This window comes from Manis pentadactyla, chromosome 1, assembly GCF_030020395.1.
Source record: "Manis pentadactyla isolate mManPen7 chromosome 1, mManPen7.hap1, whole genome shotgun sequence".
NCBI classification, from domain to species: Eukaryota; Metazoa; Chordata; class Mammalia; order Pholidota; family Manidae; genus Manis; species Manis pentadactyla.
In genome coordinates this window covers 16037340-16056637 of record NC_080019.1, presented here as the reverse complement: position 1 = coordinate 16056637, position 19298 = coordinate 16037340, and the positions used below count along the sequence as shown (strand labels likewise).

Sequence of the window (19298 nt, the reverse complement as noted above, 5' to 3'; positions counted from 1 at the left end):
CCCACCGATCATCCCAACTGAAGAGAATTTTTTTACAATTGTGTTTCTTAATTTAAAAATATTTTTATGAAAAGCTTTCCTTTTTTTTGAAAAATCCTCTTATGAACACTCTAGCCTTCTCACAACTTGGAAGAGTCTCCTATTTAACTTTTAGGCTGAGTACTTCCTTCAGAGCCAAACGTGTTGATATTCATCACAAAATCAAAACTGTATCTTTAATGCACTATGTTCAGTATTTTTAGTCATGAATATTAAGAAAAATGGTGAGTTTCTAAATTCAGGTTCTGAACAATTCAGCACCTGTAGCTTAGTATTGTTAGGGCATTTGCTTAGTCTTTTGCTCATTAATTTTACCACGAAAATTTTATTATTCTCTCTGTGTGTATAACAAAACTATTTCACTTTAAACTATCCTATCTAAAATTTGATATTTCTTTTTTCTTTTTCTTTTATCATATGCTGCAATGTTCTGATTTCTGAGAAAACTTAGGTTAAATTAGTATAGTTGAACTCAAAAAATAATTTATATATATTTAGTTTGACTTTTAGTTTTCATGATCTCAAAAATATTTATTATAGGTTGTCCTTAAAATATAAATATTTATGAGGAAGTGTTGTTCTACAACCTGGTGGTCTAAGGGGTACCTAGATATACTTGAGAGACCAGAATAAAAGCCACTGATGTCCTTGGTGGGGGACTATGTTGAATTCCAGATTTTGAAAATCATATGATATGCATTTGTAAGGAAAAAGCAAATGTCATTTTTGGCCTTATCCTAGGTATACATGTTTAGCACCCAGTTTTTTTTTCTACTTTCCCCAAGTGTTTTGGAAGTCTGGCATACCATTTAAGGCTCAATGCTGATGTATTTCCCCTCTGATTGATTTGAGTTTGAAAAAAGTAACCTTGTACTTTAAGGACTGTATGTGTCTTAATTTGCTGACTGGGCATGGCTCACTTCTGATTTTTTTCAGGGGGATGTTTCTGGATACTATACTCCCCTCCCGTGATGACAATGGCATACGTCCAGCAATTGGGCAGCGGACCCACTTAAGCAAAGGAGATATTGCACAGGCAAGAAAGCTGTATAGATGTCCAGGTATTACACCATGCAGACACGGAATGCCTGATTGCACTCTTCCAGATGAATAAGCCACAATTTGCTTCACTGTTTATTTGTTTCTTTCTATGCTGGCTAGTGACATATTTGGTTCAAAGTCAGTATCATAAAGTGAAACAGGAGAGAACTCTGGGATAGCCACTGGTGTCATTGAAAGCAAATTGCTGGAAATCCAAGTTCCTGCACAGGGATAGTATGCTTTATTTCTTTTAATTTAATGAGTAAAAGCAAAACTCACGGTGGTTTGGTAGCTGTTACTACATAGTTGCATGATTTCAGTCATGTGCTAAGTTTCCTTGCCAATGTCAAAAGAATACCCTCCCTTATTTCGACTTCAGAATTCAGTCCCGAATGATCTTTTCCTGCAAGTAGAACCATTAGTAGTATATAAATTAAATTTTTATTATTTGGAGTGTAAAACCTTGTTGCAAAAAAAAAGAAAAGATCTAAACATGTTCCCAGTGAGCTGCTGTATGTTTCCCTGCTGGATAAAAGTTGTGAAAAAGAGATTAATGGAAGGTCTCAATAAGAATGTTCCAGAGGCTTTCCTGTTCCTTATGACTTTACTGGCCCAGGAGGATAAAAGAGTCTGCTTCCAAATTAGAACCTACTGTGTACTCAGAGTCCTTTGAAATGCCCTGTAACAAAGAAACATGTTTAACATCACTTATTTAACACAACTTTTCCCAAACTTTTTGTTCATGTATGTATATGAAATACATATGTGTGTGTGGTATTTATTTTTTTAAACCCAAATTTTCACAGGGAAGATGAATTCATGAACAAATGACAGCACTATGACAAAAGACATGGGTGATCCTTGGCTAATTTCCATCAGTATTGGATGTAGTATGCTTTTAAACTTTCAAAGTAGAAATTTTGGGAAAGATTGTGTGATTAATTGCAACTAATTAAGCAGACATTCACATGTTAAGCCATTTTGATTGTCTAAATATGTATGTATACCCACTGTGCTTAAAAAGCCCACTCGATATGCCTTTAACAGTGAATTGTAGGGAGTCAGTCAATAGGCATCAAAAAGTAATCAGATTTATGACACTAATTTAATTTTCAGTCTGTCATTCTAGATATTTAAGCTATTAACAGGAAAGCAATAACTATATTTTTCACTTGAGATTTTAATTTTGTAAATACATAAATGGGCTATTTTCTTACTTGAAATGGAGTAAGAGTTAATGTGGACGTTGCTTTTTCGCAAAGCGAAGCCACATTCCGGACGATGCCATCATCAGTTGGAAATGCCTCAGGTTTCTTTCCAAAGCAGAGTAGCAAGTAGCGCTTTCAGTTTATGAATCAATCACATGAAGTAAGGCAGAGCTAAAAGATTGTAACAGTGTGCATTTTGAAACACCAAGCTATGTTAGCTTTAGTCCCACAGTCTTCTAGAACAAGGTTTTGCTACCTTGAACTTCTTAAAGCCCAAACAACTCCCATATTTCTGTGTTTTTCTGTCTTTCTCCCTGTTTCTCTCTCCTTCTCAGCCACTGTGTGTGTGTGTGCTTGAGTGCATGTCTGTCTGTCTGTCTTGATCTCTCTGAAGCCGTCAGCTTTAAGCTCCGCATCTGGTTACATACTCAATGTTCATTTCATTGTGATGGGGCACTATGGATATTGGCAGAAATATACTAACCACAGCTCAAATAAAGTTAAGCTACACTGATGCAAGAGGTGCGCCAGTAGCTCCAAGCCCATCAGTGCCGTGGTGTTACAGATTCCTAACTGGACACAGAAGTCCAAATGAGCTAGCCTGTCTGAGAGCCTAGGAAAAGAGTAAGAGTTTATAAAATGAGATCTGGTTGTGTCTTGGCTTTGATACAGATGGGGGGTGGGTAGTCAAATGGCCTACCCCCTTTAAGTTTGTCTCACGGTTTTCTTTTGTTGGAAATTCCTGGTGAGTAGAGCCAATCATGTATTTGTCTACTTTTTACTCCAAGTTTGTATTCTGATCAGTTCATGCTTAGAACTCTATTAGATCTGCCTTTTCTAAAGCTATTCCTTAAGAGTTTAATCCTGAAAGGAGTACTGACGTGGCTCACACTTAGATATGCAAGGCTGTGGCTTTTATGGTCTCTGATCAGTGGGTCCTTGAGTGCGAAGGGCAAGAAAATAGGCAGATTGCAAATACTGTTGTTTCTCCTTTATTACTGAAGGAAAGATGCTTTTATCTATCAGAAGATGAAGATCATTAAACATGTATATTTTTAATACTTTAAGACAGTATAAGCTGTGATTTTTGTGGAACTTTCTAGCTGATATATAACTTATAATATATTATAAATTTATATATTTCAATATGCCAAAAATATATATTACGTTTTTTATGTGAAACTTCAACTACACAATATACAGTCGGTACATACTCAGTACGAAAAAGACGCATACAGGAATAAAGGTATTTCCAAGTGATGGAATGAGGGTAACTTTTAGTTTGGAATTGTTCCTGTTGCCATTCTTGCTCTTTTAGAAGCAGGAAAAGCTGCTGGTACATCGTCATGTAAAGAAGGCAGGTGACTCCATGTAGCTCTGGTCCTGTGCTCACAGGAGGCCCTGTCACAGTGGCCAGACCACACAGACAGAGTGATAAAGGAAGGGAGGGCTCTTCACCCTGGGAATGGCATGGGTTCCTGGTTCTCTACCCAAAGGCCAGTCCTGGTCCTTCCAGCTGCTTCCAAGCCCTTCCGGGGACAGGACACTTGCTAAGGCTGCTCTCCCTGCCTGTCACTGTCAGCCAGCACCCCACACACTGAGCACAGGATGGAGCATGTGCAGTGGGTGGGGGGCGGTTGTCCCATAATTAGCAGCGTGCTTGTGAGTAGTTCCTCTGGGTGTACTAGATGCCCTGGGTGTACAAGACCCCCTGGGTGTACAAGACCCTCTGGGTGTAAGAGACCCCAAAGGTATATGACACCCTCTGGGTGTACAGAACCCCTGGGTGTATGAGACCTTCTGGGTGTACTAGAACCCCTGGGTGTACAAGACCCCCTGGGTGTACAATACCCCCTTGGTGTATGAGAGCCCTCTGGGGGTACAAGACCCTCTGTGTGTACGAGACCCCCTAGGTATATGACACCCTCTGGGTGTACAGAACCCCTGGGTGTATGATACCCCCTAAGTGTACAAGACCCTCTGGATTTGCGAGGCCCCCTGGGCACACAAGACTCTGGGTGTATGAGACCCTCTGGATGTATAGACTCCCTGGGTGCACAGACCCCCCTGGGTGTATGAGACCCTCTGTATGTACAGACCCCCTGGGTGTACAGATCCTCTGGGTGTACAGGCCACCCACCCTCCCGGGTGTACGAGACCCCTGGGTATATGAGAGGCTCTCAGTGTATGAGCTGCAGTGTATCTGCCTCTCTTCATAAATTATTACTCCCTTGTCCTTTTTTTGGTGACCTTCTTTTTCTTGAGATTCTCACTTTTAAATGCTTTCTCCTCTCTTTGATCTAATCCCAAGATTTCGATTGCTTCCCCTTTATTGCTGCACTGCTCAACTGAATATGTCTCCTGGTGGGGTCCCTGGTTGTTGCTGACATTTTCTCTTGATTTAGTTTTTCTGTAGTCTCATGACCTTTTTGCTTAAAAGTACTTGGTACTTACAGTGACAATCAACCCTAATATTCTCCCAGTAAATCTTTCTTCATTAAAAATGTTATGTAACATAATAAAATTAGGAAAAGATGAAAATATGGGAAAAAATGAGACATGCAATCTATGTTCACAAATATAAAAGTGCTCTTAGTCATGGTGCACATGCAGGACATATGCATACATCCTGTCTGTGGCTGCACATCTGTGGGTATTGCAGGGTGGGAAGCATTTCAGTGTGCATGGAGTCCGAACACTACAGTGATACGTTTCTTTAAACACTTGTTTCATTACATTTATCTTTAAAATTGATGTAGGATTCTTTTTAGTTACTTAAGTATTAATCTCTTGATTCCTAATACAATTCTCTGAGATTACAGATAGAATAACCTTTCTCTATATGCTTCATATATACAATTCTTGACTAAAATATATGCCAACATGCAGAAAAACTAATTTAGCTGTTTTTTTCCACTTTTCTCTTGGGCCCACTTACTCCCTCCCCATAAACATCCACACATAGATGGGGCTGCACACAAGACGCCCGGGCCAGACCTGTCCCACTTCCCACAGCAGGACAGTCTGGCAGCCTCCGTCGTGTGTCCTGATCCAGGGGTCCTGCTCTTTTGTCCGGATGCCAGAATACCTCCTAATTAGCCTCTTGCCTCCATTCTTACTATATCCCTTTAGTTCTCTGGCCACACCACAATTCAAGTGATTTTGTTTTTTAATTGAAGTATAGTGGATGTACGATATTATATTCGCTTCAGGTGTACAACATAGTGATGCAACAATTTTATACCTTACCAAATGTTTGTCAGGATCAGTGTAGTGTTCAGGCAGCTTTTTAAGATGCAAATCTTAATCTGTTTATTTGCAGGATAAAGACAAATTGCCTTTTCCATGACTCCTCCAGGATTTTCCCATCTCTCCCTTTGGCCTCTGTCTAGGTTTTCCCCGGCCGCCTAACTTGTGGAGACCAGCAGGCACACTCCCAGCCTCCTGGTTTAATCCTAGCTCACGCGAGGGCCCAGTTCCTCTCAGCCCCAGCCTCCCAAGACCCCCGTGGTGAGCGCCTTATTTCATCCTGGTCTTTGTGTCTTTCTCCTGTAGTTGTCAGTTCACTTGTCATTTCCACACTGGAGTAATAGATCCTTGGGTTCGGTGGGGGTTTTTTCCTTACGTCCTCTGCATCTGATGTGAATGCGGTGCCCAGGGGACGCTGGCTGTGTGAACGGTTGGATGCCCTTGAGCATGTGGAAGTTGCGCCGGGCGCTAAGGGCCACAGAGAGGGAAGCACTGCCTGTCTACCTGGGGTCATACGGACAGAGCAGTGGTGAGGAAGCAGCTCCATCAGTAACGGAGGGAGAGCCGTTCCGAGAGGGGTGTCTGCCTGGCTGTACACGCGATGAAGAGGGCTTACCTGAGCTGGTGACTGCTTCCTCCGAAAGGGTGCCTCAGACCCACCCACGCGGTTACTGTTCAAATTCTTTTAGGTACATTTCTATAATTATCTCATCATTATCTCCCAGATGGTTTAGAAGTCCCTTATCATAAACCACTTAAACTTACATTTTATTTAAAGTTTAAGGAAGCCATGGATATAAACATAAGTTAATCAGATAGTCCTAGTTTTATTTCTACCCCTATTCTAGAATTTGCCAAGATTCTTTGGGAAGAGATTTATTTAATACAAATACTTGTGCATATCTACCTATGTTTTCTTTAATGTTAGCAGAGTTATAAAGGTGACTCTATAGAATTTGGAGAAAGGAAAGTTGTCAGCCACTGGTGTGTGGTGGATGTTACACACCATCCACTTGATGGTGTGTAACATCCACCATCAAGAGTTTGATAAAGAAATATCTCTAGGTAAAAATTCAGGCAGCTGTAAATTTAACCATGTCATTAAAAGGACAAGAGTTTGTAATAACTGCTCAACAAAACCCAAGTAGTATTTATACAATTTAAATACAATTTTGCATTCTGCAAAAATAAAGATATGTCCATTTGTTTGTTGGTTTGTCTTCAGATTCCACATACAAGTGAAATCATGGTATTTGTCTTACTCTGTCTGATTTATTTCACTTAGCATAATATTCTTTTGGTCCATCCATGTTGTCACTGAATAAATATAATACTGTATATCAACCGAACTTCCTTTTAAAAAAATTAAGGAAAAAGAATGTAGATATATGGGAATTATCCGATTCAGAAGTTAGATGGATCTTATGATAAAGTATTTAGAAGCTTAATTTCTGTATTATTATTCTTTTTTATTTTGTTAAAAAATACATGTAAGAGCTACCCTATTAACAAACATTTGTCTGCACAGTACAGTTTGTTTACTATATGCATGCTATATAGAGGATCTCTAGAACTTTCATCTTGCATTACTGAAATGCTATACCTACTGAACATTCACTCTTCATTCACCCCTCCCTGGGCTCCTGATGACCGCCATTCTCTTTTCAATTTCTATAGGTCTGCTTTAGAAACCTCATGTCGGTGGAATCATGGAGGCTCTGTCCTTCTGTGACAGCCTTATGTCACAGAGCATAAGGTCCTCAGGATTCATCCATGTCATAGCATATGACAGATTTCCTTTTGTTTTAAGGCTAAATAATATTCCACTGTATGTATAAACCACATCTTCAGGTTTGTTTCTCTCTCTCTGTTGTTGGGAATCATGCTACAGTGAACATGGGAGTGCAGATACCTTTACAAGATTCTGTTTTCAATTATTTTGAATAAAAACCCAGAAGCAGGGTTGCTAGATCACTTGGGAAGCATATTTATAGTTTTTTTTAGGAAACTCCATACTGTTTTCCTTAGTGGCTGCATAATTTTACATTCCTACCAACAGTGCAGAAGGGTTCCAATTTCTCCACATCCACACCAACACTTGTTGTTTTCTTTTTTGTTTGTTTGTTGTTTTTGCTGACGGCCATTCTAACCAGTGCAAGGTGCTATTTCATTGTGGCTTTGTTTGCATTTCCCTGATGATTAATGATGTTGGACCTTTTTTCATATGCCTATTGGCCATTTGTATGTCTTCTTTGGAGAAATGTCTGTTCAAGTCTTCTGCTCATTTTTAAAATTGGGTTATTTGATTTTTGCTACTGCACTGTAAGAGTCCCTTATATATTTCTGGTATTAATCCCTGATGAGATATATGATTTGCATTGTCCTATTCTGAGGGTTGCCACTCACTCTGTTTCCTTTGGTGAACAGAAGTTTTAATTTGATATAGTCCCACTTGTCTACTTTTGTTTTTATTGCCTGTGCTTTTTGTATCATATCCAATAAATTACTATGAAGACTACTGTTACAAAGCTTTTCACCTGTTTTCTCCTGGGATTTTTGTAGTTTTGGGTCTTCCATTTAAGTATTTAAATTATTTTAAGTTGTTTTTGTATATGATGTAAGATAAAGGTCTAGTTTTATTCTTTTGTGTATGTATGTCTAGTTTCCTGAACACCGTTTGTTGAAGAGACTGTCCTTTGCCAGTTGAGTAGTATTGACACCCTTGTTGAAGATCATTTAATAGTATAGGCACGGATTTATTTGGGGCTCTCTATTATCTTCCATTGTTTTATGTGTCTGTCTCATGCCAATACCATACTGTTTTGTTTGTGTAACTTTGTAATATGTTTCTAAGTCAGGCCTCCAGCTTTGTTCTTCTTTCTCGAGTGTTTTGTCTACTTGGGGTTTTTAGTTCTACATAAATTTTAGGATTTTTTTCTGCAACAAATGTCTTTGAGATTTTGATAGGGATTTTGTTGAATCCATAGATTGCTATGGATGACCTGTCTATTTTAACAAGTAAAATCCTCCAATTCATGGATGCTGAACTCTTTCCATTGATTTGTATTTTCTTTGATTTCTTTCAGCTTCTTTAATGTTTTGTAGTTTTCAGTGTACAGATACTTTGCCTAACTGGTTAAATTTATTCCCAGGTATTTTATTCTTTTGGTACTATTATGAATGGGATTGTGTTCTTAATTTCCTTCTGAAATTGTTGTTGGTATATAGAAATGCACCTGATTTTTGTGTGTTGATTTTCTATGCTGCAACTTTACTGAATTTATTAATTCTAATAATTGTGTGTGTGTGTGTGTGTGTGTGTGTGTGTATGTGATCCTTATGGTTTTATGGTAAGATTATGTGATCTGCCTACAGAGATAGAAATTTAACTTCTGAATTGTGATTATTTTATAATAATTTTGGTTAGGAAAGTGATAATAATAATTTGCCTCTGTATTTTTCTTTATGCCTTTTTTCTCCTAAACATGAGTGAGTTTTGTAGTTCAAAGGCATATTCAAACATTTCACACCACAGTCTTCCTACCTGTGGAAAAAGTTATCTAAGGGTTAAAAAAAGGACTGAGGTCATAGCATTTGACCTCTGCCAAGTAACTTTATGAACTTAGGTTAATCAAACAGTTTACAGAAGAGAAAGCTCAGGCTTTTGAGACTTACTTGTGTGACATCATTAGTAAGTGGCAGTGTCATGACCAAACGTGTTTTTTCACCCACCTACCTGCTGAGTGCTGAGTAAATGGACAGACTATGCATTTAAATTTAGAAGGGCCACTTTTCCTTGCTCATTTTCCTTAATCTCTTTTAACAATAAACTCTGCTTCTCATATCTGAGCATAAATCAACATATGACTGGAAAAAGTGATGAAGCACATTTTGTGGAAGGGGTCAGGTAGCCTGGGAAAACCACATTTATTGAGGAAAATACAGAAACAATTACACCTGGACTGTAGGTGTTTGCACTTCTTCCATTATGAGCAAGCATTATATAATAGATTAACTTAATATGTGAATTATATGCTGTATTTTGTTTTTTTTTCCCCATTTTACAGGGTTTATTTTGTTTTATCTCTTTATCAGAACAGTACTTTTTGTGTACCTTTCTGAGTGAAATGTACTTGTTTTAATTCCACTTTAGGAAATTCACTACCAGCATTCTGTGTGGCTTAGTGTAGTTTTCAATTGTTACTGAATTTATTTTTAAACTGCTGTGAATTGTTTTTCATTGAAACACACTGAACTCCCAAATGATTATTTAACATCAAAACTGATCCTACTTTGAACCACATTGTTTGCATTAATAAAACCCTAATAAATTTCATTTTTCTAAGGGTTCTTGTAAAGTTACATTTTTCAAGTGCCATTAGATGATTCAAGGAATGTGCCAAATTATGTATTTTTTACCTTGAGCATTTTCTTTTTTTCTGAAGTTGCTTTATCTGCCTATTTATTAGCATAAACATTGCTTACTCCTACTTGAAATTTATCTTGTGCAAACTTAGTATCTATGTTTATAAGTAAGTGTTTATATCAAACTGTTTTTACCGCTCTGTTTTGTTTTCAAAGTCATCATCATCTTTCTTTCTTCATTTAACTCAGGATGTGCATAAACATAAATAAATAAGTTGACTATTTATTGAGGATCTGATGAAATGGGCTCCTACCCGCTGGTGGCTGTGGCTGGTCACGTGGTAATGTCTCAGTTTGATCTCAGCCTCCTTCACAGCGGAGGAGCTGTTCTTTCAAACTGTTGAGTGAAGTTTATAAAGACACATGGCTGCAACAAAGGAATTATTCTTGAGTTAAGGTTACTTAAAGCAGCCTTGGTCCATGAGGTACCTACCATGTCTTACAAAAGCAGCTGGAAAACCCATTAAGGATGGGTTTGATGCTCTTCTGGGCTGAACCCATGAGCTAATTACCCTGTCTTTGTGAAAGGGCCCTGGAGATATCAATCATACAGGTCCTGGGGCTGTGCAGATGATAATTTGCTGTTTCCAACACCTGGCAATTACTTCTAAGAAATTAGACACCTTTAGTAAGAGGAAAATAAAATTGTTTTTCTAGCAGTTTCTACTTGTGATCAACAGAAATGAGAGAGCAAATAGATGCCCACATCTTATTGGAACATTTGAAATTTCCATGGTACTTTTAATCTTTCAAATTTTTTAGCTTATTTTGAGAAAAGTTTTCATTATGCATGACATTGGGGTGCCACCTTTACTGATATGTTTGACTTATTATTTTAGATTTATTGTTTTCGACTTTGATATGATATTCACTACTAAGCTGAGCCTCAGTTTACACTGAGCTTATTAAGGTGACGTAGCCCCAGAGCCCCTCAACCAGATAACCACTGGTCTGAATCTGAAGGTGTGTGACTGACCAGCTCTGAGCGTAAATGAGAAAGGTCTCCAAGAGGAAGGGCTTTACAAATGTTAAGTAATAATTATGCTGTGATCTTGTTTGATGGTTTGCCCTAGTGATGCCATTAAGTATGTTGAAATCCTAGTGAGAGAGACATTAGAAGAAATTCACTGAAAAGGGAAACTTGTTTTTAATAAAATATATGCACTTGTCTAACACCAAAAGACTCAAGGCTTTATTTATGATGTCCACATCTGTCATAAAAATGGAAGAATCATCTTATATTTTCAGGAAATGTGGGTAAATTGTCTTTTTAAAAAATGAAATACACGTATCTTTTTCCCTTTCAGCATGTGGAGAGACCCTACAGGAATCCAATGGCAACCTTTCCTCCCCAGGATTCCCAAACGGCTACCCTTCCTACACACACTGCATCTGGAGAGTGTCTGTGACCCCAGGGGAGAAGGTAGGTTATACCACTAAGAATTCTCTTTTAGTCTCATATAAGTACAAAGGTTCATCTTCTTTCAAACATAATTTGCTGTAATTTTTGTTCTTATTTGTCTCTTCAAATAAAATGTAAAAACTCAGAAAATGAATAATGGACATTACGCAAACCCTGGAAATTTTTTTGAAAGCTGTAATTCCAAAAGAAATGGCAAATGCTCTAAAAGGGTTGAAATAATGGAGATTATGTTCTTAGACACAATGAAATTAAGTTAATAATCAGTGTTAGAATAATTAGAAATATCCTATACATTTTAAAATTAAGAAATGTAGATCATGTATCCAATTCATCCAAGAAGACATGAAGATTAGAAATGAAGAAATGAAAATCAGAAATTACTTTCAAATGTAACATAACTGGATACCAAACCTGTAGGATGCAGTTAAAGCAGTACTTGGAAGGAAATTCACAGACTTCAATGCTCACTTTAGGAAATAAGAAATAACCAAAACTAATGAGGTAGATGTCCCCATAAAGAGGCCAGGAGAAGAACATGAAGAAGGAGGTAGTAAATAAAAGCTAAAAGCAGTAAAATGAAGAAAACATGATACAAAGTGTTAACAAAGTTAGTACTTCAAAACATCTTAGAAAAACAGAACAGGTGAAAAGAGATCAAGAAAGAGAAAGCACAATTATTTGATATTTAAAATAAAAATATAGCTATAGATGCTTTAGACACCAAAATGAGAATACAAGAATATTTTGACCATTATGTCAATGACTTAAAAAATGTCAAAGAAATGGGTGAGTCCCTGCAAAATATCACTTGTTAAGTTCTCATTCAAGATGAAACAAAAAGCTTGAATATTCTTATTCAACTAGAGAAGATAAATTACTATTTAATTGACTTATTAGACTTTTTCAACAATGAAAATCTAGATTTAATGTCTTAATCAATGAATTCTATCCAACATGCAAATAAGCAATAAGTTATCTTATATAAACTCTTTCAGGGAATGAAAAAAAAATACATTATCCTATTTAATATGGCCAGCAAAACGTTGACAGCATTCTTGACAATAACAGTAGGAAAAAAGAAAATTAAAACCCACACTCACACTTGAATATGGACTAAAAAACCCCAGAATTATAAAACCAAATGCAGATATATATATGCATGTCTGTGTGTTTTACATATTATTTATATATGTATTTTGTGTGTGTGTATATATATATATATATGTATATATATATATATACATATATATATATATATAAAACACTAGATGAGTATGTCAATTAAATCAAGAGAAAAAACCTATTAGTGATTTAACAACAAACCCTGAGCAAACTAGGGATAGAAGGTTATTTCTTAATCATAGAGAACCCACAAAAATTATTGCAAATACCATTGTTATTGGGGAAATTCTGAATATGTACGTTTTGAGATAGGTAAACCAGTGTGTCTACACTATTTCTTTTCAAACATTTTGGTAGAAGTCTTAGCACATAAGACAAGAAAATGGAATTAAACATATAAGAATAGAAAATGAAGACAAAAATTTCCCTTCATCATATTTAGTTTGTTTGATTGGTTATAGATTTTAAAGTTTTAAGAAATGAAATAAATGAATCTATTAAGTTCTGGATTCTGTCTTGAATGCTGACCATAAAAGTCTTACGAGACCAAGATTGGTAGATATCAATCTTTATTTTTTATTAGTTATTGAATTATTTTTGTCATTTGCCTACCATGAATTCATCTTTAAAGAAGCTTTGGTTTCCTCACAATTGAATGTTGTTAAGAGAATCACGTGTATGGAACTGTCTAGGGCATTGGCAACAATCACCATGAAAACCCAATGGAACACTTATGTAGCATGAGTAGTTTTTACACATAGAAAGTTACAGCTGATTTGGAATACATTAATGCATACATAATTCTTTATATAGTTAAATTAAGAATTATAAACCTAAGTTGTAATGTAGGTATAGGTGTTGATCAATTTCTGCTTAAAAATTTTTAGTAAGCCCATGACCATCTTTTATGAAAATCATTCTTAAAAAGGTGCTGACAAGCAAAATGTAAATGATAACAAAGCTGGAGTGCAAGTTTTAAACTATCTATGATTTTGAAAACATTATAGAAAATGAAAGTTTTGGAATAAGATCAATAAAATTAAATCAGCATATAAGAGGATTTATTTCCATTTCTATGATGATTAGTGATGCTGAGCATCTGTTCATGTGCTTGTTGGCTATTTGCATGTCATCTTTGGAGAAACGTCTATTCAAGTTTTTGCCTGTTTTCTAGTTGGATTGTTTTCTTTCTTTCTTGTGGAGTTGCCCAGGTTCTTAGTATTTCTGGCCATTTTGTCCTATGAGATGTATGCCTTCAAATAGTTTCTTCTTTTCTGTAGTGCCTTTCCACTCTGTTGACTTTTTCCTTTGCTTCACAAAAGCCTTTGAGTTTGGTACAGTCCCACTTCTCCACTTTTACTTTTGTTGCCTGTGCTTTTGGTTCCACACCCAGGAAATCATTGTGGGATCCGGTATCATGAAGCTTTCCCTTTGTTTCCTTCTAGGAAATTTATAATTTGGGGTCATATATTTAGGTCTCTAATCCATTGTTGAGTTAATTTTTGTGTATGTCTTAAGTTAGGGTCTTAACTTAATTTTTGTATTCATGGATATCCATTTTTCCAAATATCATTCATTGAAGATTTATCAAACATTTTTATTTAATATTTCTTTTCACATCTCAGACTTCCATCAAGGCTCATTTTGTCCAACCTATAGTTTACACCTTAGATTATTTTTCTTTAATTAACATTTTTTGCTGGTATTTTCTTCTGTTTGAAAATGTCTATTTCTTTTACTTGAATTCATGATAATATAGCTACACTGGATATAACTGGCAATATATCCAACTTTGTTGAAAATAATAATTTGTAGAAATACTTCCATTGAAATATTTCTTAAAGTGTAATCCTTGAAATTAAAGTTATCAAAAGTGATTTAATAAGTTAATACCATATAAAATAAGTTGACAAAAATTATAAAATGATCCTGCTTGCAGATCATTTTTCAAGGCAATTTTTCCAAACTGTAAAAACTCAAATATTTCCCATGTAATAAAAGGTATTTCAATTTCATTGTAAAACAATGTAACCTCTTAATTTTCTTTACAAAACTAGTAAACTGATGGGCATATCTCAGGCAGCACACATGCAAAAATTATAAAATACTTTACATATGACTGTAAACATAGGGATGTTATATAATCAAATTCAAATCAATCTGTATAATTTATAGAATTGCAAGTGTTTTGGGTCAGGATTCTGAGAGTAGTAGAATATGTTGATTTGTCAAGTAATAATCTCAAAATGGCAAAAAAAAAAAACTGTCTAAAAAGTTCCATAAATGCTGGTAACACTAGAATTCAATATGAATATTGAATAATATTTTGATGAATTAGGATAGAAGGAATTTTTTTTCAATTTAATAAATAGAAGAAACTAATGTTTATTGGGTGCTTACTGTGCCAGATACTAGGCTAAATTTCTTCAAGTTACCCGTGCCCCCATTGAGTTAGGTGTTGTAATTATCTCCATTTTACATACAGAGAAATTCAACTTAAGGAAAGATTGAGTAACCTGCCTAACATTCAGGCTTGCACTCGGCAAAGCTAATCATTAATTTTTTCTTTAGTTACAGAGAATATATCCTCTCCTCTCAAAAATTCAGAAGAATCAACTGAAAAACAGGACTCGAGGTGATCAAATAAAGACAAATATATTAAAATGTAACAAATTTTAGAAAACTGAAGGCTATACTGTGAGACTAAAATATGGTGTCATACCATATAGCAGGGCATAAAGATACACAGCAGATCATAGGATGTAATATATTGTTGTCAGTTTTTCCCAAATTAATGTATATTTTTATATAGTTCTAAATTAACTTCCAATAGATTTTTCTTTTGTGCCTAGAGCAAACTATTTTAGAATTTTTATTTATTAAATAAAAGGGTTTGAATGAACATGGCAAATTTGAAAACAGTTAACAAAGGAGAATAGAGAAACCATATGTTTCTCTGTAAAGAGCAGAGAAATATTATGAAGCTTCAGTAATTAAAATTCTGTGGTGATCTCAAAGGAGGCTTCTGAATCAATGGAACAAACTAAAAAGACCTGAATTATGCCTGAGGGCATAGAAAACTTTTGTCATATACTCATTTATAGAAATGTTTTTTCAAATACATTGAGGAAAGGTTTTTTTCAATGAATAATAATTAGATCATGTTTAGGTACCTGTGCAAAAATCAAACTTACTTCATCCTGTATATTTTTCTGAAGAAAAACCAAGTGATTTTTTTTTTCTGGAAAAGAAGTCTTGGGTATATAAATTGAAAATAAATGTAAAATAATTATTAGAATATTTACATAAAATAAATATCATAAAAATACAAAACCACAAATAAAAATCAAAGAGCATATTAGAGCACAGATGGATGAAAGAACATTGGTATTATGCATATATAAAGAGCATTATAAATTAAAAGCAAAGATTAACACTAGAAAATGACTAAGGAAGCAGAATATTGAAGTCTTAGTGCAAATAGATAATCTTACATGAAATTGTTTATTCTCACTCAAGAAATGCTATTTGAACCAACGATGATGTCTTGTATTCCACCTGTCAAGTTGGCAAGGATGAAATAGTACGACGTCAAACAACAGTGAGGGACAGTTCCTGGAAGTAAAAACTGAAATAATCTTTCTGAGGGCTTTGGTGATCTGAATTGTATTTCATAACATGTGCCTGCACTTTAACCCAGAAATTAATCCTAGAGCAATTATCTGAGTGTATGCAAAGGTAGTTATTTATAATAATGAAAAGGTGGAAAAAATTCAATTTAGAAACCCCCAAAAATTAATCTGAGAAAATATTTTCAAGATACTGGGAAATTTAATAAGCTGGTTAAAAACTTACAGCCAAGAAAATGTCTAATTTTTAAATTACTTATGTTAGAAAATTATGGAAGAATATATCCCAAAACACACCTATTTCTCCCTGGTGGATTTATAAACAGGCTTTATTTCTTCTTCTTTTTCCTTTCATTTTCTTAAAGAAGCATTTTTTTTTTATGCAGGAAAAACAAATTATTTTTTAAGAAAAGATTGCTGTTGCACAGCAATGCAAATGTACTTAATGCCATAGAACTGGACACTTAAAATGGTTACAGCGGTAAATTTCATGTGGTGTATGTTTTACCACAATGAAAAGAAGTAAGACTGCCAGTTTCCACATCTGACTTTTAGAATTGAGTCTCCCAAGGTAAAACAGACCCCTGTCTCATCGAAGACTGCTCTTGATGTTGTGCAGCAACACTGGTGACAGTCCAGACATGCAGCTGGGAAGGAAGCTATGTGGAGCTGATAGGCTCTTCCACCCCTTAGAATTGATTGACCTTTTAAGAAGGGCAGATTGCATGTGTCTTGCATAGAGTCAATGTTTTCTTTTCCTGTATAACCCATTTAAAAGCTATCCCTTGTTATCATTTTGCAAAAATTTCTTTTTAATCACTCATGTATGATTTACACATGTGGGCCAATTCATAACATATTGTTTATGTTGCCAAAGAGTCTGCTTAAATTTAGCAATTATTATATAGCTAAACCTTTGATTCCATTACAATAAATGTTTCTCCTGGTGTGTGAAAGAAATCTTTGTTATTAAGAATCTCACAGGCATACAGCAAGGTCAAAGGCCCAGCAATATAATAGCCTAACCAAAAAAATCACCCAAGAAAGCAAGATACAGCTTGTGGGTTTGTGGGGGTAAGGGGGCTCAGATCTTGTCGAGAGATCCAGGCTCGACAGAGAGGGTAGTGATGCAGGCCTGGGAGATGCAGTTTCAAAAACAGGGAAGGGGAAGTGGAGTGTCAGGTGAGGCACGTCCGTCTTGAATCCAGGAATGCTGAAATGGGGACCCATTGTCAGGGCAGGGCAGCAGGGAGCCAGGCAGGAGAAGGAAGAACCTGAGATCATGAAGGGTGAGACTGCAAAGGCGGGCCGTGGCCCCGAGAGTCTTCGAAGCCTAGGCTTAGTCACTTATATTGATGGGCTTGAAGCTACTGATGCACATGGGAGACTGGCTCTCCTGGGATTAAAGTGGCAGTGGAGGGAAGGGTGGGGTGGAGGAGAGTGAGACTGGGAGCCAGCATGTCCTGCGAAGCCATCCAGGCAGCTGTCCTGGCAGCGCGGGGTGTGCCGACGGTGGGAACCGCAGAGAAGACACTTTCAGGCGTGATGGACATTCACCTCTACAGGCTGGGTGCTGACTGGGTACAGGTGGAGGGAGGGTTAAGGAAAGGGAGTACAGGAGTATTCCTGGGGGTAGTTGGCGATGGCAAATCAAAATTTTAAAATCCAGATATTATCATATAACTTTACTCAGAAAAAGTATTTTCATAGCATACTTCAACTCCTGTTACCACCTGACATAACTAATCCCTGGTGGAATTAGGGATCTACCTGAGGCACATGACTTGTCTGTTGTAAAGTGGGGGCTCAAACCAAGGTGCCAGGTTCTGCTATCTGCTCTTTAGATTGTATAGTAAAAGCCCCTTACTTTTGTTTAAAGTAGTTGACATAATATTATAATTTGAGGATTATTGAAAAAGAAAGAAAAAAGTGATCAACCCTTTGTCCTTGGATATTTTCAGGTGTACAACATAAGGCGTTCCTTACTTTAGCTGATTTTCCTGTGCCACTTTAAAATTAAGTGGATGTTTTTATGTTTCCCAGCAGTGTTGGATTAAGTAAATTGGATTAAAACTTTTATTTATTTTATAGCTGTTTTTAGGTATTGCGAGGGATGCCTGAATACACAGGATGGGAATCTTAATAATGCTTTCAGATTACTTTAGTGTTTTTCTACACATTATCCAGTTTAATCCTGATTTAAATCTGCTGAGATCAGCCTGATTTGATGACCTCCTTTAAAGTGAGAAGCTCAGAAAGTTTAAGTAAACCAGCGAGCTGAGAAACTAGAACTTGAACTCTGACTTTCTGACTCCCAATCACAAACAGCTTCTAGTTATAGGAAAAGTTGTACATTTTCCCCTTTAGAGCCGCACAGAAATTTAATTATCAATTATTCCAGGAGTTGGCAAATTTCTCTGGAAAGGATATGACATTAATATTTTTGGCTTTGCAGGCCATACGGTTTGTTTCAAATACTCAATTCTACCATTGTATCGCAAAAGCAGCCACAGACAATATGTGAAGGAAGGCTTCCAACAAAGTTTTCTTTACAAAAACTGGCTGCTGAGGGCTGGATTTGGCCCATGGGTACTGCTTACTGGTCCCTGATCTTGCCACCAGTCTTATTTCTGAGAAGAAAATTGCAATCTCCCTAGAGAGTTTATTAGGGGTGCCCAAGCTTCTGGCTGGAACTTGGACGTCTATTTTATTTGATGGGTTTTGATTCTGATATCTCTTTTTAAAGAGCCATTTAATAACATCAATCTAATGGACAAGATTTGTATCTTCACCATCCTCAGCACTATAAGGTATAAATGTCACCCTAACAGCCTAATTCATCTTGCTGTGGTGCTGGGTGGAACTAGTTAGGTGGCCAGTCGTGTTAATTGTTCTCACAGATTCAGCGATTACATCTTTTCCTGGGACTTGCAGACATCCAGCCCCTTGACTGCTGACCTGCTTTTCTTCAAGGTTCTTTACTCCATAGCATTGTGGAACAATGTTCTAATAAGGCAGCTCACAGCAACTGCATCAATTTAGCTTTGCAGAATAGCAGCTGGGGTTTTGCACACCTCACAGGTCCTGTATTTGTGTCTGGTATGTCCTTCAACCCCATGTTCCAAGGGAGCTGTGATCATTTTTAAATTGATACATGGTGAA

At 36.4% G+C, this 19298-nt stretch overlaps 1 protein-coding gene across 2 annotated transcripts in view; it reads left to right on the top strand.

The window, feature by feature from the left end:
* Positions 1-19298, top strand: part of TLL1 (tolloid like 1) — a 184090-nt gene that overhangs the window by 99721 nt on the left and 65071 nt on the right. For both annotated transcript variants that reach the window (XM_036889090.2, XM_036889091.2), the window contains exons 8-9: positions 976-1100; positions 11270-11385. In XM_036889090.2, coding sequence (XP_036744985.2) covers positions 976-1100; positions 11270-11385 — 241 coding nt within the window. The remainder of the gene's footprint in view (positions 1-975; positions 1101-11269; positions 11386-19298) is intronic.